This window comes from Meleagris gallopavo, chromosome 21 (genome assembly GCF_000146605.3).
Source record: "Meleagris gallopavo isolate NT-WF06-2002-E0010 breed Aviagen turkey brand Nicholas breeding stock chromosome 21, Turkey_5.1, whole genome shotgun sequence".
Classification (NCBI taxonomy): domain Eukaryota; kingdom Metazoa; phylum Chordata; class Aves; order Galliformes; family Phasianidae; genus Meleagris; species Meleagris gallopavo.
Window position 1 is genome coordinate 7,933,721 of NC_015031.2, and position 25,893 is coordinate 7,959,613.

At 40.3% G+C, this 25,893-nt stretch overlaps 2 protein-coding genes across 4 annotated transcripts in view; both read left to right on the top strand.

Annotated features, from left to right (window-relative positions):
- The first annotated feature begins 588 nt into the window (after positions 1 to 588).
- On the top strand, positions 589 to 16,236 carry INTS2 (integrator complex subunit 2). Its single transcript, XM_010722042.3, has 24 exons — positions 589 to 935; positions 1,303 to 1,441; positions 2,070 to 2,172; positions 2,415 to 2,528; positions 3,155 to 3,285; positions 3,391 to 3,564; positions 4,086 to 4,312; positions 4,954 to 5,079; positions 5,194 to 5,265; positions 5,355 to 5,469; positions 5,861 to 5,929; positions 6,298 to 6,432; positions 6,609 to 6,785; positions 7,473 to 7,581; positions 7,665 to 7,769; positions 8,183 to 8,347; positions 8,561 to 8,762; positions 9,269 to 9,394; positions 10,893 to 11,082; positions 11,768 to 12,013; positions 12,914 to 13,021; positions 14,141 to 14,246; positions 14,423 to 14,599; positions 14,704 to 16,236. Exons 1-24 carry the CDS (start codon positions 643 to 645, stop codon positions 14,871 to 14,873), a joined length of 3,579 nt encoding a protein of 1,192 aa, XP_010720344.1. The 5' UTR covers positions 589 to 642; the 3' UTR covers positions 14,874 to 16,236.
- Positions 16,237 to 16,355: 119 nt separating this feature from the next.
- BRIP1 (BRCA1 interacting protein C-terminal helicase 1) overlaps positions 16,356 to 25,893 on the top strand; it is a 105,046-nt gene continuing 95,508 nt past the window's right edge. The window contains exons 1-9 of one of the 3 annotated variants that reach the window (XM_031556457.1): positions 16,356 to 16,580; positions 17,930 to 18,055; positions 18,494 to 18,605; positions 19,165 to 19,359; positions 19,596 to 19,723; positions 20,156 to 20,284; positions 23,953 to 24,246; positions 24,820 to 25,041; positions 25,356 to 25,555. In XM_031556457.1, coding sequence (XP_031412317.1) covers positions 17,963 to 18,055; positions 18,494 to 18,605; positions 19,165 to 19,359; positions 19,596 to 19,723; positions 20,156 to 20,284; positions 23,953 to 24,246; positions 24,820 to 25,041; positions 25,356 to 25,555 — 1,373 coding nt within the window. In that variant the 5' untranslated portion in view covers positions 16,356 to 16,580; positions 17,930 to 17,962. Of the gene's footprint in view, positions 16,581 to 16,613; positions 16,710 to 17,929; positions 18,056 to 18,493; positions 18,606 to 19,164; positions 19,360 to 19,595; positions 19,724 to 20,155; positions 20,285 to 23,952; positions 24,247 to 24,819; positions 25,042 to 25,355; positions 25,556 to 25,893 lie in introns of those variants that run through there. The other 2 variants (XM_019621999.2, XM_031556458.1) reach the window with 2 other exon arrangements.

The window sequence follows — 25,893 nt, forward strand, 5'->3', positions numbered from 1 at the left end:
TCGCTGTCAGCTCGGTGGTACTCAGACAGTGTTGTCCTAAGGTCCCAGCTGAGGGCTTCTTCCTGATTGAAGGACCCGGGACTGTGCTTCATCCTGCAGGGGCTGTTGGTTTTTAATCATTACTGGTTGTGGGGTGCACTTGAATTTACAGCAGGAGGGGCTGTGGGGCTGCTGTACTCTTAAGGGTTCTCCTTTGGAGCTGCTGTGGGCTGGGGGTGCAGCGCAGGGTCACTTCTAGGGGAGATTTGTCTCTTTTTTCCTTTCCTTTTCAATGCTCCCTCACAGCCGTGCTGTTTAACGGCCCAACTCCTCCGATTTATCGCGACAAGCGATAGAGGAACGGCCGCTGTCGCTGCCTAATTCTGTAAACACTGAGTTGTACAAACTGGGACCGAGGAAACTGGGGGGCGGGGAGAAGAGGGTTTATACTTTATAAAAACAGAAAAGAATTTCAGTGGATAAACTTTTCATGGGGCTCGATTGCGGTATCTCCTCCTTGGCGGGCGGTGGCAGGGCCGCGCCGAGGCCGAACTACCGCGCCCAGCCCGCCTGCCGGCACCGCTTCCGGTCGTGACATCATCACCCCGCGCCGGAAGTGAGCGCGGTGCGGCCGTGGGACGGGGCTGCGGCCCTGCGGCTGCCATGGCGGAGTGTTCGGGGCTGCAGTTCGTCAGTCCGTACGCCTTCGAGGCGATGCAGAAGGTGGACGTGGTGCGCCTGGCCGCGCTCAGCGACCCCGAGCTGCGTCTGCTGCTGCCCTGCCTGGTGCGCATGGCTCTCTGCGCCCCCGCGGACCAGAGCCAGAGCTGGGCCCAGGATAAGAAGCTCATCCTGCGGCTCCTCTCGGGCGTGGAGGCCGTCAACTCCATCGTGGCTCTGCTGTCCGTCGACTTCCACGCGCTGGAGCAGGACGCCAGCAAAGAGCAGCAGCTCCGGTAACGCCCGGGTTCTGTGGCGGTCTGATCGAGGCCGCTTTCCCCGCAGTTTTATGTTAACTTGTTCGTTTTATTTATTCAATTCGTCGAAAATGGCTTTGTGTGACCGTGGCAGTGCGGGGTGCTGAGGAGAAACCGAGGGGCAGCGCTTCCATTGTGCAGCTGGGGAGTGGAGGCCTTTGAAATGATGCCTCTGTTCTCCGAGTGCGTCCTTTTAATGTCTGAACAGATTTAACACGGAATTGACTTTGTAATACTGCGCAGTTCCGATGCTCTTTTCCGACCTTAAGCGTGATAGAAAAAAGTCCCTGCTGAAATGGCTGAAATTTGCATGAAATGGCATCGCTGTGTTTTCGTTGTCTGGCAGGCACAAGCTGGGAGGAGGCAGCGGGGAGAGCATCCTGGTGTCACAGCTGCAGCACGGGCTGACGCTGGAGTTTGAGCACAGCGATTCGCCCCGCCGGCTCCGCCTGGTGCTCAGCGAGCTGCTGGCCATCATGAACAAGGTGGGCTGACTTACTGCCTGCTTCTGCTGCTGTCGTGTCAGCGTGTATCCGGTCCTTATCTGCTTCACCAAGGTTTAAATATTCAGTCTTACTGAGCACTGGCCCGTGGTTCAACTCTGTGTGAACCCAGTGCCCTGGAGGAAACCTTTCTTCCTCAGAATGAATGAGGATAATCTTTTCTAATATGATAGAGGCTCAATATGTCTCATAATGTGCTTCATTCAAATATAACGTGATTTTGTGAGGCTTCAGTGCAGAAACCATATCTGAAAATGAAATCACACCTTTTGTTTCTGTCTTATTTTTCAGTCTTGCTGCAGCGTGGTCTTGGCTGATGCATTTCTCTTGTTTTTTCTGCCTGTGTTTTATTTTCCCTGTGCAAGCTTATTGTATTTCTGGAGTTCTCACTGAGCTGTTTTTCTTCTGGAAATAAACAAAAATACAGGTTTTATTGGAGTACTTCTGCTAGTAAATATTAATTATTCTAAACATTCATCTTGACTACTCTGTGATTAGAACTGTACATTTTTTGGTAATTTTAATATGTTGTATCTGTTGAATTCAATGCTATTAAAGTCTGATTAGACAAACTTCTTCATGCTGTTTGCTGATGAGAAATGCCTTGTAGGTGTCAGAGTCGAACGGGGAGTTTTTTCTCAAATCTTCCGAGCTCTTTGAGAGCCCTGTCTATCTGGAGGAGGCAGCAGATGTTCTCTGCATTTTGCAAGCAGGTATAGTGCTCTGTCGTTCTGTGTTCATTAATATTGCTTTGCTTTTGAATTCGTAACTTCTTACAAATAAATAAAAAAAAACTTTCTGAGCTGCTGTGGCTGATTTAACGTTAATCTGGGCTCTCTATCTCTTTGAAAGAGGAATAAACCACAGATTGACACATGTTTTTCATTCATACCTTTCAGCAAGTTTTTATTTGTTTTGTAGTGAAACACTCTAACTGTGAAAACTCTTTGCCCAGAGCTGCCATCGCTGTTGCCTATCGTTGATGTAGCTGAAGCGCTGCTGCACGTTAAAAATGGAGCCTGGTTCCTCTGCCTGCTGGTGGCAAATGTTCCTGATAGCTTTAATGAGGGTGAGCTAAGGTTTTTTCTTGTCTAGCTTACTTGTTCTGGAGATTTGTAATAAAGTTGATTCTGGGCTAAATTATTTATTGTAGATATTAGAACTGGGATGCTGATAGATCTTTCTTTCTCAGTATGTCCACTGCCCTTTTATCAGTCTAATTATAGTTATCACTGTGTGAGCATTCCCATTTGTAGGCCACCTTTCTTAGGGCTGATTCCAGCAATCCAATCCCAGCTGCTACTGGGATTATGAACCTGGTGTGGCCTTGCTATTCGTGCCTGCCCCTCAGATCAAGCCATACTATGAGGTGAAACATTTGCAGCGACGATGGCTGCATAGCATCTATTACCACACAATAAAATTTCATTTTCCAGTGCTGCCAGATGCACAGCTTGCATTAGGGAGAGTGTAAGCAGTAATTGGGTGATGCATAAATCTGTAAACATCCTGTAATTTCTTAGAGAAGAAAGGAAAGACCATTTCCTTGTTCTTCCTACTCAGTGTTGATCACTGCTTCTTGGTGTAATCCAGCTAATAGATCGCAGTGAGCTGAGCAGAACATTTTGGCTCTGTGTGTTTGTGGTTTTCTATTGGAAAGATGAGATTAAATTGCACCTCCTGTTGGTTGTTCAGTCTGTAGAGGTTTGATTAAGAACGGGGAACGGCAAGATGAGGAAAGTGTTGGAGGCCGTCGCAGAACAGAAGCGCTCCGTCACCTCTGTAAGATGAACCCTTCCCAAGCTCTGAGGGTCCGAGGCATGGTGGTGAGTCTGACACACATCTGTTGTGAGACAAGATGGGAGACTTAATTGTGGTCCTTACTGGAATGTTGACAACAAAAAGGTGATTAGTGTGGACCTTTCTTCTAGGTGGAAGAATGTCATCTACCAGGTCTTGGTGTGGCTTTGACATTGGATCACACCAAAAATGAATCTTCTGATGATGGAGTGAGCGACCTGGTGTGTTTTGTGAGTGGTTTGCTACTTGGAACAAATGCAAAAGTTCGAACTTGGTTTGGAACTTTCATCCGAAATGGCCAGCAGGTAAGGCCATCATTGAATAAACTGCTTTTAAAAAATAGTTCTTGCTGTAAATCTTCCGCTCATGGGCATCCATGTTTTTCTGAATGCACATTTGTCCTCTCCCTTCACAAGGCAGTTTGCTGGTAAGGGACCTTCAGGTCTGTAGTTAGAGTTGCTGAAGGCAGCTCTTCAGTTGTGTTTCTGAGAGATTTTTAGGTGCGTAAGCAAACAGGCCATGAAATGAGTGGATGGTGAGGTGTCAGTGATTACTGTTCATGCTCAATGTTCACAGTAAGAAGTTGAATCCTGTTTGTGAAGTTGAAGTTGAAAGCTGTTTGTGTTTATTTTGAATTAAAGCGTTACGATACGGTCATGTCTTGCCTATTCCCCCAGTACTGAAATTTTATTTTAAAAAATCCTCCTTTCCCTGCTCTCATTCATTTTATTTTACTTTTTTCTTGAGCTCATCATTGCAGAAGCTCTTCTCTCATACAGTGCCTGACGAGTTTTACATTGTTCTCATTTTTTAACTTCTCTCACAGAGAAAAAGAGATAATATCAGTTCTGTGCTTTGGCAAATGAGGAGACAGCTGCTCCTGGAGCTCATGGGAATCCTTCCCACGGTTCGCAGCACACACATTGTTGAAGAAGCAGATGTTGATACGGAGCCAAATGTGTCTGTGTACTCTGGACTGAAGGAGGAGCACGTTGTGAAAGCCAGCGCGCTGTTACGGCTCTACTGCGCTTTGATGGGAATTGCTGGGCTGAAGTAATGAGCTGTGCTTTTACTCACTGGCTGCTCATTTAAACAGAGGATGAGAGATTTGGGCACTTCCAATGTCTCTGTATCTTAATATCCTTAAACTGTTCTTGGTAGAATCAAACTGTTTGGGTACTGAAGGAGGCACTTCTCACGTGCACAGAACTGCCAGCTGATGGAAATGTGAATGAGTGCTGAGAGTGAATATTATTTAATGCTGAAGGTCTTCAGAGACATTGTGTGCTTTTTACTTTCTGGTACTATTCTTACCAGAAAAGTTTTTCTTTCTAATGATGAAGATCCACGTATGAACTTCACTGATGTTTTATTTAATCTAAAATATTAATGTGGGAAAGGCGCTGCTCTGTTTAAAGCTGCAAAATCAGTTCTACAGACTCATTGAAAGAAGCCTAAGCATTTGGAGCAGCAGAGTAGGACAGAAAGCTGTCGCAACATACACCGTATGAACTTTGAGTTTTTATTGTGACTCTTAAGTTCAAGAGAAGTGCCGTTTAATTTTAATACTCTTATATTGACAGTAACCTGATAAACTGAATGATAGAGAAAACTTCACATTTTAACCATTGTGGCGAGATTGGAAATCACTGTGAAATGATCAGTGGTTCTTTGTGGTTTTTCTCCCTGTTCAGACCAACAGATGAAGAAGCTGAGCAGCTGCTGCAGCTGATGACCAGCCGGCCGCCCGCAACCCCCGCTGGTGTTCGCTTTGTGTCTCTCTCCTTTTGTATGCTGCTGGCCTTCTCCACTCTTGTCAGGTATTTCCCCAGTTAATGCATTTTTTAATTATTTTTTTCTTTCTGCTAGTAATGGGTAGTAAAACCAACTGTAATTTGTGGGCAAATAATCTTTTATGTGATTTCTTTGTGCAGTACACCGGAACAGGAACAGCTCATGGTGATGTGGCTGAGCTGGATGATAAAGGAAGAAGCTTACTTTGAAAGGTGAGAGGAGGCTTCTTTTGTTTTTAATGATTCCAGTAATCTCACTTTTATTTCCATTGGAAATGAACTCTTCCTCTTTGCTGTTGTAGCATTTCTGGTGTGTCTGCTTCCTTTGGAGAGATGCTTCTCTTGGTAGCCATGTATTTCCACAGCAATCAGCTCAGTGCTATCATTGATTTGGTCTGCTCCACACTGGGAATGAAGGTAAACCCTGAGTTGTTTCTGACACATACATCTCTCTGTTAAAATGAGCTTTTTTCACTCTTATGTTTACTTTGCTTTTATACAAAAGCTTCAGTTTTGCTGATGTACCTCACTAAATGTATACTGAAGAAGAGAATATCTAAGCTCATCTAGAAAACGTTGCTCTGTGTGTAAAATTGGAACAGGAACGTTATGATAAAAGATAACATCAGGTTATTGAGTGGATTTGTAGAAATCATAATTTGCAAGAAAAGATATTTTTAAGAAAAGTGGTTGAAGTCATTTCCAAACTGAGCTGCTAAGGTTTTATTTTAAGTACTTTTAAGAAATATCTGCGTTTGGAATGTAAAGCTAGAACTTAACATTATAAGTGCTTCGTTCTGTGTTTCAGATTGTTATAAAGCCCAGCTCTCTGAGCAGAATGAAGACAATCTTCACACAAGAGATTTTCACCGAACAGGTATTTTAGGTTTTAGTCTTTTTAGTTTTGTTTTGTTTTGTTGTTTTTCTTCAGGCACTTAAGTTTGACCTACAAGAATTCATGCCCTCCTGGAACTGAAAAACTTTGGCCTTTTCTTTTGTACGTTGAGGCAATTGCATAAATAATATAGCAGTGGGAAATTGTTCTTCACTGTATTTGTGCTGCAGTTTTACATCCTGTATGTACTGTTTGTTAAACCACATAAAAACATTCATTAGTTTCCAAACAATCAAAAATGAGTAAATGTCCAAAAGGATGTAGCTCTGCAGCTTTGTCACGTTGAGCTGTGTTTTGTGATACAGTGAATATCTGTGTTATTTTTCATGACATTTATAACTTTCTTTTAGGTTGTCACAGCCCATGCAGTCCGTGTGCCTGTTACAGGCAGTCTCAGTGCCAACATTACTGGTTTTCTACCCATTCACTGCATTTACCAGCTCTTAAGAAGCCGGTCATTCACCAAGCACAAAGTATCCATTAAGGTATGAGCTTCATTTTATTTCTGTTCTCAAGTTTGGCTTTTCCAATATGAATTGCCTAAAAAATTAAAATATGACCAGTGTTATTTGTGATTATTACAGCCCGTTACCAACAAAAAATGTGGTTATATTCAGCTCTGGAATGAAGCATAGTGCCATGGTTGGGTTTTTTTTTCCAGGACTGGATTTATCGGCAGCTCTGTGAAACCACCACTCCGCTCCACCCTCAGCTGCTTCCTCTTATTGATGTCTACATTAACTCCATTCTTACTCCTGCATCAAAATCCAACCCAGAAGCCACAAACCAGCCTGTCACAGAACAGGAGATACTGAACGTTTTTCAAGGGCTCACTGGGGTAAACTATTTATTTTTTATGTACTTTCATGTCAATGTGGGTGTGGTTCAGTACATTGTATGTATGCTTGTTTTACATTGTGAAAGTTGTATTTTTGTCTTTAATCCCTATGTAGTCAATTGCTTTGCCCTTCAGTGATGGTTACGTGTACAGAAGTGAATCTTGTTCGTGCTGCCCAGTGCTCTAGGAGGATTGCTGTTTGTCACCCTTTCACACTTTTCCTTTGGAAGTGGTCAATTTGTGCTATTCAGAATAGAAACTAAAACACTTAAAAGTCATGAACTCTTTCTAGCAGTAAAATGAATTGAAAAGGAGAAGTGTTTATCTAAGGTTTCTATTATTGGCCTTCTTAGATCAAAAATATTAATTAAATGAAGCATTCTAGCTGTTCTTGTAAGAAACACCTTTTTGATAGAAGTATGGGTCACATGGATACATGTAGAATGAGAGGCAAGCATTGATTTGTGCTGGGATCCTGCGGCTCCAAGAAATCAAAAGTACATTTTACGTTTGAAGGTAATTTAAAAAACAAAATTTCCTACCACTTTCAGCTTAGACCTCATATGGCTTGACAGTCTTATGCAAGGTTTACTGCCTTATCCTCCTTTGTATTCGTAGGTAAATCCAAATTTTTGTCCCCTGGTACTGGGAACGTGATATGGCCTTTATATGTGGTTTTGTGTACAGGGAGAAAACGCTCGTCCTACTCAGCGGTACAGCATCACAACGCAGTTGCTCGTCCTCTACTATGTCCTGTCATATGAAGAAGCACTTCTGGCAAACACGAAGATACTGGGTATTTGTGAATATGTTTAGATTTTTGTATTAAATGCTGTTTTGCAACTGTTGCATGTGGCTTCTTTTCCTCTTCTTCTCTAGCTGCCATGCAAAGAAAACCCAAGTCTTACTCTTCAGCATTAATGGATCAGATTCCCATCAAGTACCTCATCCGGCAGGCACAGGGGCTACAGCAGGAACTGGGAGGTATATCTGTCTGTGAAAGTCTAATGTGCATCAGGATGGAAAGCTAAGCTTGTTTCCAGCTCTGCTGCTGCTGTCTGTTTCATAGTGTGCTTGCCTTTCTGCTTCTTTTGAAATGTCAGCAGTAACTAGTGAGATGAGAGGTAAATTTAAAGAGTAATAAACTAGTTTTTAAAGTAGAAATGACCTCAGGATTAAGTTTTTATTCAGGCTGAGCTTAAGTCCTCTCACGTCTCCAAAATAGAACTTTTCCTTTCTGTAGGAGGTAGAACTTCAGGCAGTGAATGTGCAAAGCTCGTAAAAATGTTCAGCAGTGTCTATGAAGGTCTCTTGTTAAAATACTAGGCAGAATTATGTTCGGGTGAGTGATGTAGCTATTTAAATCAAAGGTGTGTACTTCCCTAATACTCTTACAGGTTTGCATTCTGCACTGTTACGCCTTCTTGCAACTAACTATCCACACCTCTGCATTGTGGAAGACTGGATCTGCGAGGAGCAGATCACGGGCACTGATGCCTTACTGAGGAGGATGCTTCTCACAACCATTGCAAAGAATCATTCTCCCAAACAGCTCCAGGAAGGTAACAACTGCACTGTGCAGTGTTCTTTTCAAATTGGGAGATTGTGGGGGGTTTTGAAATTGCAGTCATTCAGTTCATCTGATCATAATACTGCATTTGTGTAATGAGAATGTTCTGCTGCAGCATTGTTAATATATGAGTCTTCAGGTCACAAAATCAGAGAAGATGTTAGAAGTACAGTTTCACCAAGATCCCATTGTCTTTCTTTTATAGCATTTTCCATGCTGCCTGGAAATCATACCCAGCTGATGCAGATTTTAGAACACTTAACGCTTCTCTCTGCTGGTGAATTGATCCCATATGCAGAAGTATTGACATCAAATATGAATTGTTTGCTAAATGCTGGAGTCCCACGGAGGATTCTTCAAACTGTCAACAAACTGTGGATGGTTCTTAACACTGTGATGCCAAGAAGGTAGGATTGAGATGCTGTTAGTGCAGATAGAGGTGGACTGCCACTTTCTGTTCTAAAAGTAATAACTTAATTCCTTTGTCTGAGGAAGTGTAGATCATGACTGAATAGGGTGTGCTGGAGTTGCATTCCTTTTTCCTTTGTTAAAATGTTTAACTGTTTGTATTGAAGAGGAAGATAAGTTCTTGTTTTCAGGAGAAAGGAAGTCTCTCATTCGCTTATGGTATAGAAAGATTGTTCTTTAAAGTAGGACCTCACTCTAGTAAGAATGTGCCTTTTTTGAGGAAGTGGATACGCTATTGCAGTGAAAACAGAATGCTGTGTTTGTGGAATGTAAGTTAACTGTATCATGGTTAGCTTCAACATCTGCAAATGCAGTGTGGGTTTTTGTAGGCCTGTCAGGGAGCAGAAAAATACAGCTGACTGTGGTGAGTACTCGGATGCTTATGTGAGCCTTTTGCTCTCTCTATATTCAAAAAACCAAAATCTTAAAAATAATCTCATTTTAGGTTGTGGGTGATGACTGTTAATGCTCTGCAGCCTTCGGTGAAAATGGTCCGACAGCAGAAGTACACTCAGAATGATCTGATGATTGATCCTTTGATTGTGCTGAGGTGTGATCAGAGAGTTCATAGGTAAGCATCTCCATTAGCTTTTATGCCCCAAGGTGTCTGATAAAAAACCAAAAACTTTCAGTACTTGACAACATATTTTCAAACTTGTCACGTGAGCTGGTAAGTTCCAGCTTTGAGTGCACCTTTTTTTGTGTGCTGAACTTGTTGGTCTGAGAAGTGAACCGTGCGTGCTGCTTGGGCATGTCTTACTGTCCAGCTGCATGTCTTGTTAAATAATCTTACAGAGCTCTGTTTTGGAAACTCTGGGGTTTACACATAGATCATCCATTTTAGATACATGTGTGTGAATTTGTTCTAGATCTTGCAATATGCTTAAAATGGCTGCTGCCACATGGCGGGAAGGGTTGTCACTGCAACATCCTGCCTCTTCACAGCTGTCTTCTACCACCCTTCATGGGCCTGTAGATATTGCATCTTTTTGGGTGATGGTTTCTGCCAGAGGGTGCTTGGTGTATGTAACAAAGGTAGATTTGCCTCATTTCTCGACTAAACTCATTTAGCAGCACTCAGAAATTCGTTCCAGGAGCTGTCATGGTGACAGAGGAGGATGTGTAAAGCTGAGTTATGGCTTTGATGCAGAAGAACTAGTTGAGAATTTTAGTAGTGGAAATTATCATAACTAATAGCAACAAAGCAGCTTTTAAGGAGAACTTGAAATAACTAATGCAAAAAATTTAAGTCAGAATTTGTACATTATAACTTCGGTTTTTCATAGTACTGATGAAAATTGCATTTGTTATTTTAAAAAGGATATGGTTAATCATTGTAGGAGTACTTCAGCCTCCAGCTTTTTTCCTTTTTGTATGCTTTTTTATGTCTCCTGTCAGTTGTGGTTTAATTTTTCCCTTTTTACTCTTTTTTTACTGCCCTGCTGTTTGTAATAAATGAGTGGCAGTCATCTTGATGTGTTCATCACATTCTTGTTTGTGTGTATCTGTACCTCCTAGCCTTTTAGCAATTGAACTGTTAATCCAGTTTTCATTCAACTGCAACTCTGCTGGACTTTTCTGTTGGAGACATCTTTAAAGTCAACCCATAGATGAAATATTTACTTGTACGTCCCTTCAGCCTAGGATGAAAATGGAAAATCTCACATTTCCAATACTGTGAGAGATCTATAAGACAGTGTGATTTGAAAGTTATCATCTTAGTATTGTGGGAGCAGTTTCGTGGAGCTTGTTTTTTCTCCATCATTCAGAGCATTGATTACTTAAATCACTACTGCAGATTCTGTTCTAGTTTCCTCTGTTTATCAAGAATTAGTGTCTTCAGTAGTTCCTTGTTTTTGTAGAGCATATGCATGACAGAAGCAGGACTAAACAGCAGGGCAGCAGAAGGGCTTATAACCTTCAGCATTCTGTGATGATAGGGAAAGATGCTTTAGTATGATGCAGAGTACAGCCAAGTGCATCTTTGAGTTCCTTCAGTTTGTTTTTACTATTACTGTCTTACCGTTCTGCCTACTGAAAAGGCTTAATTTGATGTGTTCCTGTATCAGGAGCCTTCCTCTGATGGATATAACTTTGCACATGTTGAATGGATATCTTCTTGCTTCAAAAGCTTACCTCAATGCTCACCTGAAAGAAACAGCAGAGCAAGACATTAGGCCATCCCAGAACAATGCCATGGGTCCAGAAACCCCAGAAGTTACAAGGGAAGAATTGAAAAATGCATTGCTTGCTGCTCAGGTAAAGAGGAAAAATGGTTAGTCGCTGTCATGGAGAAAGTAAATGATATAACAGAAATACAGAAATAGAAAATAAAAAAAGGAAAGACAGGAGACCTAATAGAGTATTTGTTTTGTTTTAGTTGACTTTCTTTTTTGGTGAAAAAGAAAAGCAGTTTCTGCGTTCAGATTGTTAAATACTTTCTGGGGAGTTCTTGATTAACTGTGTTTCACAGACATTCTTTCCTTACCTTTGTCTGGAAGAATGTCACATATAAAGTGTCTCTTAGAGAATGTTTTTTTTAGTTAATAAGTTTTTATATTGAAACGAGTAGTCTCCTCTGAATACTGTGAATTGTATGGCATATGCATATTTTGTTTGATCTGGGTGCTTTAATGGCTGTTGAAGATATATTTTGAAATAATACTTGATTCCCATGAAATGACTGCTCTGATCTATAATTGTGTTAATGTACTGGATTTAAGCATTTGTTCAGGTAGCATTCTAATGTTTTCTGGGATTTATATTTCCTGATCTGTTGTTTTTTGGTTTTTGTTTTTTTTTCTTCATTAAAAAAGTGTTCAATAGCCAGAATTTATAGCAATCTAACTGCCTTTAGTTTCTACAATTGTCATTGTTTCGCATTTTGTTTTGTGCCTTGTTTGTTTCTTTATTATTTATGTTCTCCTGCTGCTTTTCTTCACAGGACAGCGCTGCCGTGCAGATTCTTCTAGAGATCTGCTTACCAACAGAAGAGGAGAAAACCCAGAGCAGTAGTACCTACAGTTTGCTAAAGAGTGTTCAGAGTACCACAGGTCCGAAGAGTTCAGATCTAGAGGAAGAAGAAGATAGCTTGCTGTGTAACCTTCGAGAGGTCCAGTGTCTGATCTGCTGCCTGCTGCATCAGATGTATATAGCTGACCCCAATATAGTAAAGCTAGTTCATTTCCAGGTCTGGTTTGCATTATTTTAGTTCTTTTATGTTGGTGGTTTTTTTTTCCCTTCTGGTTAGGAAAGAACCAAACAAAGTGTTCAAAGGATTTTGGGTGCTATTGTTGTGTTCCTTACAAATTACAAAAACACTCTTCTTTCTGTCCTCCCACATTTGTAGTAACCACATTCCCTCCAAATTTCAGTGCTTTTGCTCACTGTCGTAGCTGAGGGGGGAGCAGCAAAGCCATGTCTGTTCCTCATCATTAAACACAAGCTTTGATTGTGCCTTTGCCCTGTTATATACTGAAATAGCGTGTCCGTTCTAGGCCAAAGAAAACTGGCATGCACATCTTTTAATTACTTGTTCCACATATTGTGGGGGGTTTACTTTTTTTCTGGCAGTGATCTGAAATTCATGTACCCATTATTCAAAAACCGTAGTGTGATTTCAGATGTAAACCTCTTATCTTTCATTTTTGTTAGGGCACACTTCATCTCCTCAGAGTCGAAGGCTAAAGAATGCCCCTGTCGGGGCAACTGTAGGCCTTCAAAAAAAGAAGCCTGGGAAGCTTAGCAATTTTTTTAATATAAATCTGGTTTTTGGTGTGTGTTAAATTGTACATTGCCAGATGGCAGTCTCGTTAAAAGCAGTTAATTTGCCTTGACCTGGAATTGATTAAGTGGCTGGAAAAGTCCTAATGGTTCTGTTGTGAAATAAGCAAGTTAGGGCAAATACTAAATGTTGGAGTCCCATGGATCAGATTCACCAGGCCTCCCTCAAGTTGCCTTTGAGGTGCAGGCCTGTTGCTTGTCTTTCTGAACGAAGGAAAGTTAAAAGTGTATATATTTGTTTAGAAAAAAACATTAGTGAAGCAATTTTTAAAATACTTTTGGTATATCTGTTTTCTTAATCCGGCAGGGTTATCCATGTGAACTGCTGGCCCTGACGGTGGCAGGGATTCCATCGATGCACATCTGTTTGGATTTCATACCTGAGCTCATTGCCCAGCCTGAACTTGAAAAACAGGTATTGTGCGATCATCTAGTCAGAGAATCACTGTAAGTAGCTAACCATGATACAGTCTTGGTTAAGGGGAGAGAAGAAAAAGAAGACTTAAAAAAAAAAAGTCTTGCTCTAACCTGCCCAGTATATTAAGGTAGTATCTGTAGCATTTTTACCTTGAATTAAAGGTTCTGCCACCAAATCCAGAACTCCTCCAGCATAGCTCTGTACATTTGTTTTGCAGATGCTCATGAATTTCAGTGTTTTTTCACCTCTAAGAATGTGAATAAAAGCTCTTTAAGTAACAGTTTTCATTTTTTATATTGTGTATCTATCAGTTGGCAGAAGTTTTGCCTACTTAGTTTTTTAGCTGATATTTGATCGCTAGAGGAACTTGCATAAGTTCAGATTTTGAAAAGTTTTTTTTTGCAGATGGAGCAGCCTGAGGATCAAAATTTTATCTTTCCTTGTGAAAGGTTTGACTACCAAGTTCTTTTTCCCAGGGAATATTACTACTTAATTGAAGTTTAGCAAAGGAAGAGTCAGGAATTTGATTTTTGAAAGGTCTTCTTGTCATGGTTGTGAAAAACAAGGGCAAAAAATTGTTAATTAGTAGTTCCTAAAGCAGTGATAAATGTTGATTTGGTATACTGCAATATAAGAGATTACGAATTTTTCTAGTCCTAGGTAGCTGGATATTTGGGAGCTAAAGATTCTTCTGTTTTCTGTGTTAAACAAATTTCTTGTTTGCTTTTATTTAATCTCTTTTAAATACTGCTCATGAGATGGCATTCAGCTGAAGTTTAAGCTGGAACACATGGGATATTTAACAGCTTTTACAAGGATTACATTGTAAATTGTTTGTTCCTTTGTTGCTCGTAGAAGTATTGGAACAAATGATGTCTGTGAGGGAAATTCTGAAAGCCTAACTGATGCTTGACTAATGTTAAACATCTGTGTTGTGTTTTTTTTTTAAAGTCAGCAGAAAAATTTTGCAATAACTATTTTTAAGGCTTCTCTTCCTTGTTGTGAAATGGAGAATATTTACTAACTCCTAAGTTATGTGAAGAGCTTAGGATCGTAATTGCAAAGCAATGTAAAACTCACTGTTTATTTCTTTCTTGCCTTTTACCTACTTAACAGATATTTGCCATCCAGTTACTTTCGTTTTTGTGCATTCAATATGCTCTACCGAAATCTCTCAGTGTGGCTCGTTTGGCTATCAATGTGATGGGAACCCTACTCACAGGTGAGCAGTCCAGCAATACCTGAATGCATTGCTGTGGAAGTTAGATTTGTCTAGGTCATGTACAGTTGTACCAAAATGCCAACAAGTTAATTGTAACTGTAAAGGTAACAAAACAATTCCTGACTAGATTTTGGTAATAGTTCCTTTCTACTTACCTATTTCCTTTTTCTCCATAGTTTTAACCCAGTCAAAGCGCTATGCCTTTTTTATGCCAACCCTGCCTTGTTTGGTGTCATTCTGTCAAGCCTTCCCTCCATTATATGAGGATATTATGTCTCTGCTGATACAGATAGGGCAAGTTTGTGCCTCTGATGTTGCTACACAGACGAGAGACTTTGACCCAATAATTACACGTAAGTAAGGCAGCTTGTATTGCACAAGTAATTTACTGGTGTTACGGATATAATATAACTATTTATTTATATGCACTTTGTTTTTCTAACTTAATTTTTTTTAGGTCTCCAGCAGCTGAAGGAGAGACCAAATGAAGTGTTGGGACTTTGTAAAGATTCGCCTTACAAAAGTTGTTCAAGGGATATTACAAGTGTGGACCCTGATGTTCAGTTGTGCCAGTGTGTTGAGAGTACTATAATTGAAATTATTAACATGAGTGTCAGTGGAGTTTAGGAAGAATGCAAATGGTGTCTGGATTTGGAAAGAGCTGCCAAAGTGGATTGAAGCACAAGTCTGTGTTTTTAATTCATTGGATTCAGTTACGGCTGAACCTTGTTGAAGGAAAAGAATACTTCAAAAGGACTTATTTTGCTTGGTAGATCATTTGAAAGTAGGCATGATTTTTTGGGTGTGCTTTATATCTGATTTGATACAGCAACAAACCCATAATGGGTTTTGTAATGCTGTGAAGTGAGGACTTCATTTGTTGAGCAAAATGCAAAATGATGGGTAAGAAAAATTCGAGATTGGAGAGCTTTACTAGAACTCAAATGAACTACTGTTTCAGAGCCTTGCAGAGCAAGATGGAATAAAATATTCCAAGGAACACTTGAAAAGTGATGTAAATAACTTGCACCATCATGTTGATTACTAAGAAAAAGCTTTAACTTTTTTATTTGCCTTTTGAATCATTGGTCAAAGTGTGAATTAGTCACAGAACTGAGCCAAACTGGCCCATGAACTGTTGACAATTCGAGATCAGTAACTTCAAAACTGATTAATTTAAAGATCAGCCAGCCTTCATGAAAAGTTCGAAACTGGTTTCAAAGTTTCTTAAACAGACAAACTAAAAAAAATGAATACCCAAGCAAAAACCTCCTGGCGTAGCTACAAACTGAACTGTAGCGCAGATTGTTCAGTATTTTTAAACCTCAGTTTAAAAGAGATGAGAATGCTGTTAGATTTAGTGTAGTGATAACTTGTCATTGGGATAAGATTAAATAAGAAATTAGTATTGGAGATGATTGTGACAGAAGTCACAGTAGTGAGAAGGGTGACGAATTTCAGCCAGACCACAGCAGTTACAGCTCAGAGAACAAGAAGGCTAAATCCATGTGTGTACATGATCTTTCATTTACCGCTGCAGGATTTGGCCTTGATGGATGTATTGTGGCATTGCAGAAGAGGTTTATGGTGCAATTTTCTTGAAAGTTGCGCAAGCTCTGGTGTGAGGCAGCAGGGAGATAAAATTGTTGGGCTGTTGTGCCAGAACTGGATGTTGTACTTGACTTGCTAAGCTTGGCAGCCTATCTTTACTGGATTTGAAGTGACAGCATTCAGCATTCCTCATTAAGTAAAATATTTTCTTCCATTAAAATCAGCTTATATTTCAGAAATAATGGTCTGATGTTTAGTATGGCTGGAGGAAGTCCTGCATAGCTGTCTTTGACCTCTGCTGGATGTTAACTGGGAGGTTAATGCTGAGTTCTCACCACCATTCCAGGATTGTTTGAGTGTAACCATGTGGTAACACCCGGGTATATTTTTTGTCATCTCGATGTAATGTATGTAAATATATTTTTTTCTTGTTATGTTCGATTTTCTATGCAGTATAGATATTTAAATAAATAATTTTAGGTAAAAAAAAAAAGTGGATGTGCGGAACGGTGCAGAGCTGCACAAATTTTTAATTTGGGGTGAATTTTTGGTATCAGCAGGGGCACGGCCTAGGGAGCTGCGTTGCCCGGTTGCGTAGCAACGAGCACAATGCGGAAACCAGCAAGGTCCTCCACGATTGGTTCTAACGGTGGAGCGGACTCGGTTTAGTATGCGGTTTGCTGATTGGTGGCTCCGCGCCCTTTCCTGTCAGCTGATTGGCGGGCGGTGTTGAGGCCGCGCGGGAGGCGGGAAGGTCGGACGCTGACAGAGCTGTCGCCTCAGGTGAGCGGCCGCGCGGAGCCGCTCGTCGCTTTCCGCGGGGCGGAGCGCGGCCCTGAGGGGAACGGGCTCGGAGGAGGCCGCGGGGTGGCTTTCTAGGGGTCTCTTACAGAAGATGAAAGAAACGCCCAGGTGCGCAGCGTGAGCGGGGATGACGCGCTCGGGAGGATGACTGCAGCCACTCCCTCAGCGCTCTCTTCCCCCGCCCGCAGCAGCAGAACCTCCTGGGCCCACCGCAGCTCCCGGCTACTGCCGCCTTCTGCCCCGTTCAGTCCTTAAGGGAGTCCTTCCCACCCCTGTTCGTTGGCAGAGATCGCATAAGCTCAGTTCCGAACTGATCGTTGGGGAGACCCACGAGTGTCGCCCCTCGACTGTTGCGGTTGCGTTTTGGGAGGAGGGGGTGTGACTGCGAACTCCCGTCTGCGATCCCCTTCTGGGGGGGCTTCTCTGTGCTGCTGGGAGCTGGTGGTGAGGAGCCGTGCCCTGTGCTGCTGGTTTTCTGATGTCTGTATTTCCTCCTAAAAAGTCAGTTGAGGATGCATTTCGTACATCAGACTGCTCTCTTGGTTTGTACATGCTGAAAAAGATAGATTTATGTCTTTTAAAAATAAGTCTTTATTTTTTTTTTTTTCCTCCCATATATGTATTTTCCAGTATCTTTAACTCAAACTCTCAGCATTTTAGCATGATATGAAGCAGGCTTTCCTTTATCATTCAGAATGAGGGAAATGCAAGGTAACACGAGCAGAACAGCAAAGTTAGTGGCAACTCATTTAGCACCAGATGACTGTTAATATAAAGATGGTATTGGTTTAAAGCATCTCCTTTTTAACATCAGTGCCCAGTTTCACATTTCTGTAGCTATGAAACAAGCACTGCAATCTTGGCCAGTTTTGTCACTGTAGATAACAGCATCTTGAAGTTCAAGCTAATGGGCCTGAAGGACTGAAAAACTGTTTTAATTTCATTTTCTTTTTAGTTGTTTTTCAATCTCCTAAAATACCTCTGCCACTTCTGCCTTCCTTCCCATTGGGTCTGGGTTGTTATCTCAAAAATATTCAGTTTGAGAAATGGACTTTAAAATGATGTGTGCATTTCATTCATAGTGTTTTTCTTTCCTTTTGTGCCCATATCTTTTGTTTTATTTGTATTGCTGGCGTTACTCATCAGATGGCAGTAACTTGTTCATTGTAACAAGTAAGCCAGAACAGAAGACGCAAAATATAAATTCCTGTATGCCAATTCTGCTAATGTTCAGAGCTTTTGGCTCTCTTTCTGCTTGGTTTGGTGCCATTTGTTGTTTTGAACTTTCCTCGTTGGTAATATTGACTTGATTCTGTTTTTTACTGCAGTTATAAACCTGAAATAAACAGGGAAAAGCAGCAATGTCTTCTGACGTGTCACAATATACTATTGGGGGAGTGAAGATTATGTTCCCTTGCAAGGCTTACCCTTCACAGCTTGCTATGATGAATGCTGTAAGTAGCATTTGTACGACCATCCGTTGAGCAAACAGCTTCCAGCTTTCAGTACCCATCAGCCTGTAGAAAAATAACATAATTTAATTCACCGATAACATATTTAATTCTCCAGCGTCTTGAGAATTTCACTCATGATGGACCTTACTGTTTTTTGTGCTATGCAATAGTATCTGGCCCCAGGTAGGGAATGTTGAAGTGCATTTTTGGATTTGTCAACATTCATGCTAAGAAGAAAGTTCTGTAATGTTGTAAATGCTTGTAATACATGTGTATTCTAATCTAGTTTTTATATAATTCTGCAAATATATAAGGAGAGAATGATTTAATGCAACACACCTTTTAAACAAAATGTTAGTGTTTCAGTAAGTGTTCAGCTTCCTGAGAATTTTCTTTTCCCTAGTAATTCTAATTTTGTTCTTGTTATTCTCCTTAAAGATTGTTAAGGGCTTAAATAACGGGCAGCACTGCTTGTTGGAGAGCCCCACAGGAAGTGGCAAAAGCTTGGCATTACTTTGTTCTGCGTTATCATGGCAGCAGGCTCTGTACGGTGAGTGTTTGTAACATCTGTCTGCATAGCTTTTCATTACCAAAATGTATTGGAATTAATTGCTCTTGTTGCTTCTCAGTCCTTAAATATTTGGTATCAGGAGTCCAGGTAGGGCTCCATCCATGGTTACATGTATTGCCTCCTTGGCAGTGTGGCATTAGGCAAACACAGGAGTAATGGCCTAATTGCCAGTAGCACTGAGCAAAATAACTTTCATGTTCAAGTGGATTTAGCTGTCTGTTATCGTATGGGAATTATATGGCTTTTGGACTTAAAAGGAAAATACTTGTGGTTTGCAGTTACGCAGATTGAATTGCAAAAGAGGGGTTTGTTTTCTTTTTTTTTTAGTTGTGCGAGTTGTTACAGTTTCTTTGCTCAGCAGATCTTGAATGAGTGATGACAGCTCGTTCAGGCTGTGTAACATGTAGGGAGATGTGACTTTTATAACTGGTACCTACATGAAGCCTTTCATCTTAACTGTTATGAAAGTTTAGTTCTCGTCTACAAGCCTGAAAAAGTATTCTGGAAGACAAACAGCTGTGTCCTTTATCTTCCTTAGAGAAATTACTGCTGAAATCATCATGTGAAAAGGAGGACAGGAGGGAGCCAGCAGCCTCCCCACCGTGTTGCTGTGTTTGTCATTCCCTATCCAAGAGCAGCGAGGATGCTGCAGGAGCGAGTCATGGTGCTGCATGTTCTAATAATTATGAAACAGGAGGCTCTGTAAAAACTGGAGGCCAACAAACAGACACAGGTAATTTTGAAGGGAAGAAGATAAAAATCTGTTCTAGTACTAAAAGGCATTGCCACTGATGTCACATCTTATGCTTTCAAGTCAGGGACTTTTTTATCTTCATATGTAGAAATCCCCCTATGTTGTGTCTTAACCATGTTTGTAATAAATGATATATTTAAAATGTTGCCCTTGCATATTATGCATTTGTAGTAGTGAACATGATTTTTTTCACTATTTCCCTTTAATTTTTACAGAATGCAAGGAAAACAATACCCTAGCTTCAAAATTGTCTGCCAAAAAAAGGGCATCTGTATGTGGAAACGAGAGTGATGACTTTCAAGTAGACAGGAAGAGGATTCGTCCTTTAGAAACAGAGCAGCAGGTGAGCAGAGTTCATTGGCAGTCAGGCTATCCAGGTGCAGCTCTCAAAAACAGCTGTCAAATACCAATCAACGTTTCAGAGAAAGGTGAATCCTTGGCATGGCTGTGATTTAGGTGGACAGATTTTGTTCATTCTAGTTGTAACAAGAGCCCATTGTTGCATTAAGTTATGAAGAATACCGTGTTCTAAATGAGTTCTTGCATATTTAAACGCACAATATCCACAAAGTGTGTTTATCATTAGGAGATAGTTCATATGAAGTATGAGATTTTAGAGTTGGGTGTTCTTGCAAATATATATGAAATGTACAAATAATACATTATTAGAACTATGTACTGTATCCTTGCAAATGTAGTTCTCACTAGCCTACAGCGTGGAGTGCAGTATTTCTGTAATAGATTTCATCACAATACCTTTTTTTCACCCCAACAGGTTAGAAAACGTCATTGCTTTTCAAAAGAGGTGCAGCTGGTTGATGCTTTAGAAGTTTATAATCAGAGAAAAAATGGGGAGCTGACTGTTCACTCTGAAAAAAGTGTAAAAAACACTTCTCCCAAAACGGTAAGTAATGTAATAACAGCTCCTATGCCAGGATTATTAGTTCACGGGCAGCTTTCTAAAGTGATTTTGACTTGGGCCTTTGTATGACTCAGAGTAGCCTTTATTTTAATTACTGTTTGTTTTCACTTCAAGAGCTGCTTTCCAGTGTGCTCTGCTTTGGCAAAAGAAGCCAAAAGCTTTGGTATCACTTTGAGAGAGTGGGAGATGAGTGGAAGCAATTCTCTGGGTCTTTTGATGTGATTTTCATGAGCTTTGGAAAGCTCCATAGATTTTTGAGTGGGATATGAAGTGCTTTGTGCCCCTGAACTTCAATTGGCACTCTGAAATACAAAGGCCAGCAGAGTGTGCTGTTGATTTTCAAATAAAAAGGCTTCTCTTATTTGATTGTCAGATTTGCTTTGGGTACTTTAGTGCAAAACTTCTTTTTATTTTTTTCCTTTTTTCAAGTTCTAGGAATTTTAGGTAGTGAAGAAAATTGAAAACAGTCACTTGATCTCTACTAAAAAATCAACTGTGAATCAGTATTTTATTATTTTTAAGAAAACGTCATTTTTTATCACCGTACATCAGTTCACATACAGTGAAGTCCCTTGTGGTTCCTGTTAATTCCAAGTGTGCTCATCGGTTGAACACTGTTGCCTGGTACTTGCTAAATGGCAAAGGAATTTGGCAAAACCAGCTCCTTGTCTCCTTGTTTCCTTGTCTGGTTTCTGTTTCGTAGCCGAGCAGAGGCAGGGTGGGCTGCTGTGCACCTGCAGGACACACAGCCAGCTGCCCTCTGCTGTGTGCCCAGCTGAGTGGGGCAGTTCTCCAGGAGCTTCGGCTGAGAAATCATGCTCTTACGTTGCTCTCTTTATTTCTCCCATGAAAACATATGGTCTGAGAAACTGGGGCAGCTGCGTTGAGGAATCCCCATTTATACTCAAGTTTAAAAAAAAAAAAAAGTAAACAGTAAATGGAGAGTAGTGTAACAAACACTTGGGGTATCAAGAAACAACTGTGAAAAGAATCTGTCTTAATGTGCTAGCCTATTGCAGTCGAACATATTGCTTACAACCTTCACAATGGAGTTTGAGTGACTTCTGTTACACATTCCAGGAGACTGGCAGCCTGTTACAATCAGGGTCTGGACTCCAGAATAGGCTAATTTACCGCAGTGGGATGAAGAAAGTTGTGGATTTGTGTTACACGCTCTCACCTGACACCGTATCTGATCCTTTACCTGCTGATTGACGTTTTGAATGAGCTCTTTGAAGCAGGTTCCAGCTTAATTAAAACGTTTGCTTGGTTAGCAGTGATCTGTGAAAGCCTGTGATAAATATTGAACTGGGTTCACCTGCTGGTTAGTGCAGAGGATAAACAGCTGCTTTGTGTGCCTTAATCAAGGGGCTGCAGCAGCAACAGGGTGCTGTGCTTTCTGAGACCCATAAAGGAGGAGTTGAAAAGCTCTGTAATGTCGCTGCTGATATCTTACTAGATTGTGCTTGTGTGATATTTCACACAAGCAGCATTCACTGTTTTATCATCTAGATGGCTTTGTAATGGGGAAATGTAGATGCAGATATGAAGAACTCCTCTTATCTCTTTGTGTTTCACAGATCACAGCCTCAGTGTTTGTTTAGCTCCTTTTTACACGTAGGACAGGTCGGCAGACTTGATTATTCTTTTATTAATCTGACTTGGACGTTTTTGCTGTATAAATACTGATGCGATAGCGGCTTTATCTGCCTGCTGACAGAAGGGAAAACAAGCTGGATTGCCCCAGGTCCATATAGCTGGTATCTGATCTCAAACATTTGCCACTGGATGTTACTGATGTAGAAGGTTTTATGTTTTTCCTCTCTCTAAAAAATTTATCCCAGATTCAAACAGCTGAAAACTGGTTTAGTCTTAAAGCCAATGGCCATGGTGAAATAGTTTTCTACTTTCTTAATTATTTATGCATTCCCACATCTATTTCTCTTTATGTGTATATATATCTCTATGTATTTCTGAGCTGCATTTTCCCATTGTTCCAACAATTTTTACAAAATGGCTGCTTGATTGGTCGTAATATTTTTCTATTACTTTTATTTCATAAGCGAAATGTGGAGCTTAGCATTAGCACCAAGTATTAGTGATAACTGTTATCTTTGAATTCTGCAAATCAATTTGAATTGAAGAGCCAAATGCATTCATGGAGTAGGCAAGCTGCTGCTTATGCATTAATTGTCAGCATGGTAATGTGCTGTTCGCTGTTTCAAAGAGCAAAGTAGAAATATCAAGGTGCAATTTGCAGCTCTCTGTGTTGAGTACAAACAGAGTTGAGCGTTGCCACGTATGTAACATACACCACATGTCAGCTGTTTCCTGCCTCGCTGTTGACAAGAGCCCCATTCATAACTCTTCGTTTTATCCTTTCGGTGAATAAGTAATTATTCAATATTGAAGGCAGGATATTTGGAACTGGCTATTTAATGTGGCAGCACAGGGTAATGAAATCTGCTGGTACTGGCAACCTGAGAGGGGAATGTAACAATTCCAGCATGGGTGTAACTGTATCTGCTTTGAGGGCCTGTTTATTTGGCACATCAGTGAACCTTTTATCCCAGTGAGTGACAGCCCCAGAAGGGTTACATTTACATGCATCCTATCATGTATTGTAATATTTAATGGTGGACAAGGCTGAGTGGGGCTGAGGGTAATGTGAACTTGCTTTGCCTCGGAGTGGAGGCTAAAAGACAGCTTGATCCACAGTTGTGGTGTAACACACAGCAGGACTAGCATTTGTTTATAATGGATAATCTTACTGATTACAATTAAAAAGGGAGGGAGGCATATTGGAGCTGGCAGCTACATGTTGGTACTTGCACTATCAAGCTGAAAACCAAATACAAATCCTCGTAGACTGGAGGAATTCATTGTTTTTATGAGAGATGTACGTAGGCACTGTTACTCATGAGTTTCTTGTTTTCTGTGCTTCTTTTCATGCTAATTATTGCAGTTTGGAGACAGTTGTTCCACTATCTTGTATTACGACAGACATTAAAAAGGCAGTGCTTCTCAAGAAGAAAGAAAATGCTTTTAACAAATATTTTATGGGTTCTGCTTAGGTTTATTCATTTTGTCTTTTTTTCATAGTTACTAGAGGGCCTTTCACATAGTAGCACGTCAAATTTGTTCCTAATTGAGTCTATGTGAGGTAGTCTGGTATTTTTTCTGCAGATTTCATTAAACTGTCTGGATTCCTTTTGTGTGCTTTAAGGAAAAGTGCTCTCAGTGGTTCCATTTAGGTGTCACATCCCAAAGTTTTCTTCCTTTAAGTTGCTGGATGCTTCTTGTTTTGTAACAGTAGTATCCTTCTGCCCAAGTTTAAGTGTCAGAAGTTCCTTAACATTCTTTGTGTGTCTTACCTGTGTGTGCATACTCCGTGGGAGCAGCAGTTTTCTCTGTGATCGGGTTCTGATGAAGTTGAATATGGTGATAGCAGAAAGTATTTGAAGATTTTCAGGCATGAGAGGATGTGATGTGTGTTCTTTAACATTTCTTAACGTTGATAGGCCAGTGTGATGATTTAATGGGATATCTTGAACTATCCCACAGGGCAGTTTCTAAATAGACCGTAAAAATATTTGGCTTGTTCATCTTGCAGTGGGATTTTGCTAATCTTTTTTTGGTTTGGGTTACAGCTTTCCATCCCTTGCACGGAGTGTTCCTGTTCCTCTGGAAAAGAAACTCGTAAAGATGCTGGTAACACAAAGAAGAAAGCAAATGGAGATCAAACGTTCATTCCCAAAATATTTTTTGGAACGCGAACGCACAAACAAATTGCCCAGATTACCAGGGAGTTGAAGAGGACAGCGTATTCTGGTGTCTCGATGACAATTCTCTCTAGCCGGGATTATACCTGTATTCATCCAGTCGTGTCCAGTAGTAGTAGTAACAGGAATGAACTGTGTGTAGAATTACTGGAAGGAAAGCATGTGAGTAATTGTGAGCATATGATTATAAATGTATTACAGTGAAAGGTAGTTGAGGTTTTTTTTTTTAATTTCTTCATGCTATGTTGGTTGAATTCTTCTGCTAAGATAAAATTACAGACACCACCTATCAACATTTTCTGTGTTGAAAAATGTCCACTAGAAATAATCTCTATTACTCATCCTATTTGTGAGCTTAGTTATAATTTCAACAGTTCTATTAAAAATATTTTCCTTTAAATTATGAAGTTACACATTGAGGCCTGTATGTGGCTTTGATAATGTTGTCTACAATGTGTGGAATAGAGTAGCTATCTTTATTTTTGCAAGCATTTAATTTCTTGTATACATAAATGCAAAGTGCCTTTTGTTTATTGAATGAACTACAGATCTGGCCACGTTAATCTCTTCAAGATGTGCTTTTCATTATTGCCTATCATAAAAAAGAAAAAAGAAACTGCTAGAATTGTTTTTAGGAAATAAAGTCAAATGTATATAACGACTGTGAGACTTTTAAGCTTGCTTGTTTTTTGTTGTTGTTGTAACCTGAAATGTTCTGTGCTCATTTGCTTTTAGGGCAAGTCCTGTCTTTACTATCATGGTGTTCATAAACTCACTGAACACTATGCCCTGCATTCTGCACATAACACATACCAGGCTTGGGACATTGAGGATCTAGTGAGCCTGGGAAAGAAACTTCGTGCCTGTCCATACTTTGCAGCCAGAGAACTCATGGTGGGGGCAGATATTGTATTTTGTCCTTATAACTATCTCCTGGATCCACAGATACGGGAGAGTGTAAGTATATTTGTAAGAGTCATTGCAATAAGTGAAGTTAAAAAACAAAACTGTAATGTTCAGTGGTCACAGTCAACTGAAATCCTGTTTGTATCCAAATATAATCTACAAGTAACTCCTGGGTTAAATAATTTTTTCTTTTTTTTGTTAATGGTTGTTTCTGTATTTCAAGTAATGTTTCCTTTGTTCCTGTAGCTTAGCTAATCAGTCATTTGGGCTCACGGAGACCATTTTTGAACAGAATCCTATTAGTTGCTATTTCTCATTACTACATTTTACTCTGTTTTACCAGGTAACTTTTTTTTTTTTTTAAGATGGAAATTAACCTGAAAGGTCAGGTAGTCATTTTGGATGAAGCCCATAATATTGAGGACAGTGCTCGTGAGGCAGTGAGCTACAGTGTTACAGAAAGTCAACTCAATGCTGCTCGAGAAGAGCTAGATTTCATGGTCAATAACAACATCAGACAGAAGGATCATGAGCATCTGCGGGCTGTGTGCTACTCTTTGACAAAGTAAGACAATTCTTTTTAATCGCTTTATGTCAATTAGTATTTAGATAATTTAGACTCCTTTTGTCTCTTCTTAAAATGCTCATAATTTGCAATAGTAGGAATCTCAGTCCCTTCTTGATTTGGTTGCAGATTCTTCGTATTTGAAAGTGAATTTATCACTCATGCCCTTTGTTTTCCCAGCAAAACTTGGCTCAAATTTGAGTGGAGTGAGAGCTCCAAAAACCTGCAGTATGTTCAAATTTGCAGTAGAGACTTGTTAAGTCTTTAGAGGATTCAGTCAGCAAACACTTTGCACAAGCACACCCTGCCCTTTTTTCTGATTATTCTCAGGCACAAGT

Coding starts and splice junctions, on each gene's coding strand:
- INTS2 (XM_010722042.3), top strand. CDS start 643: ATGGCGGAGTGTTCGGGGCTGCAGTTCGTCAGTCCGTACGCCTTCGAG. Junction 5,266..5,354: donor GAAGAAGCTTACTTTGAAAG/GTGAGAGGAGGC, acceptor TTGCTGTTGTAG/CATTTCTGGTGTGTCTGCTT. Junction 5,470..5,860: donor GCTCCACACTGGGAATGAAG/GTAAACCCTGAG, acceptor TCTGTGTTTCAG/ATTGTTATAAAGCCCAGCTC.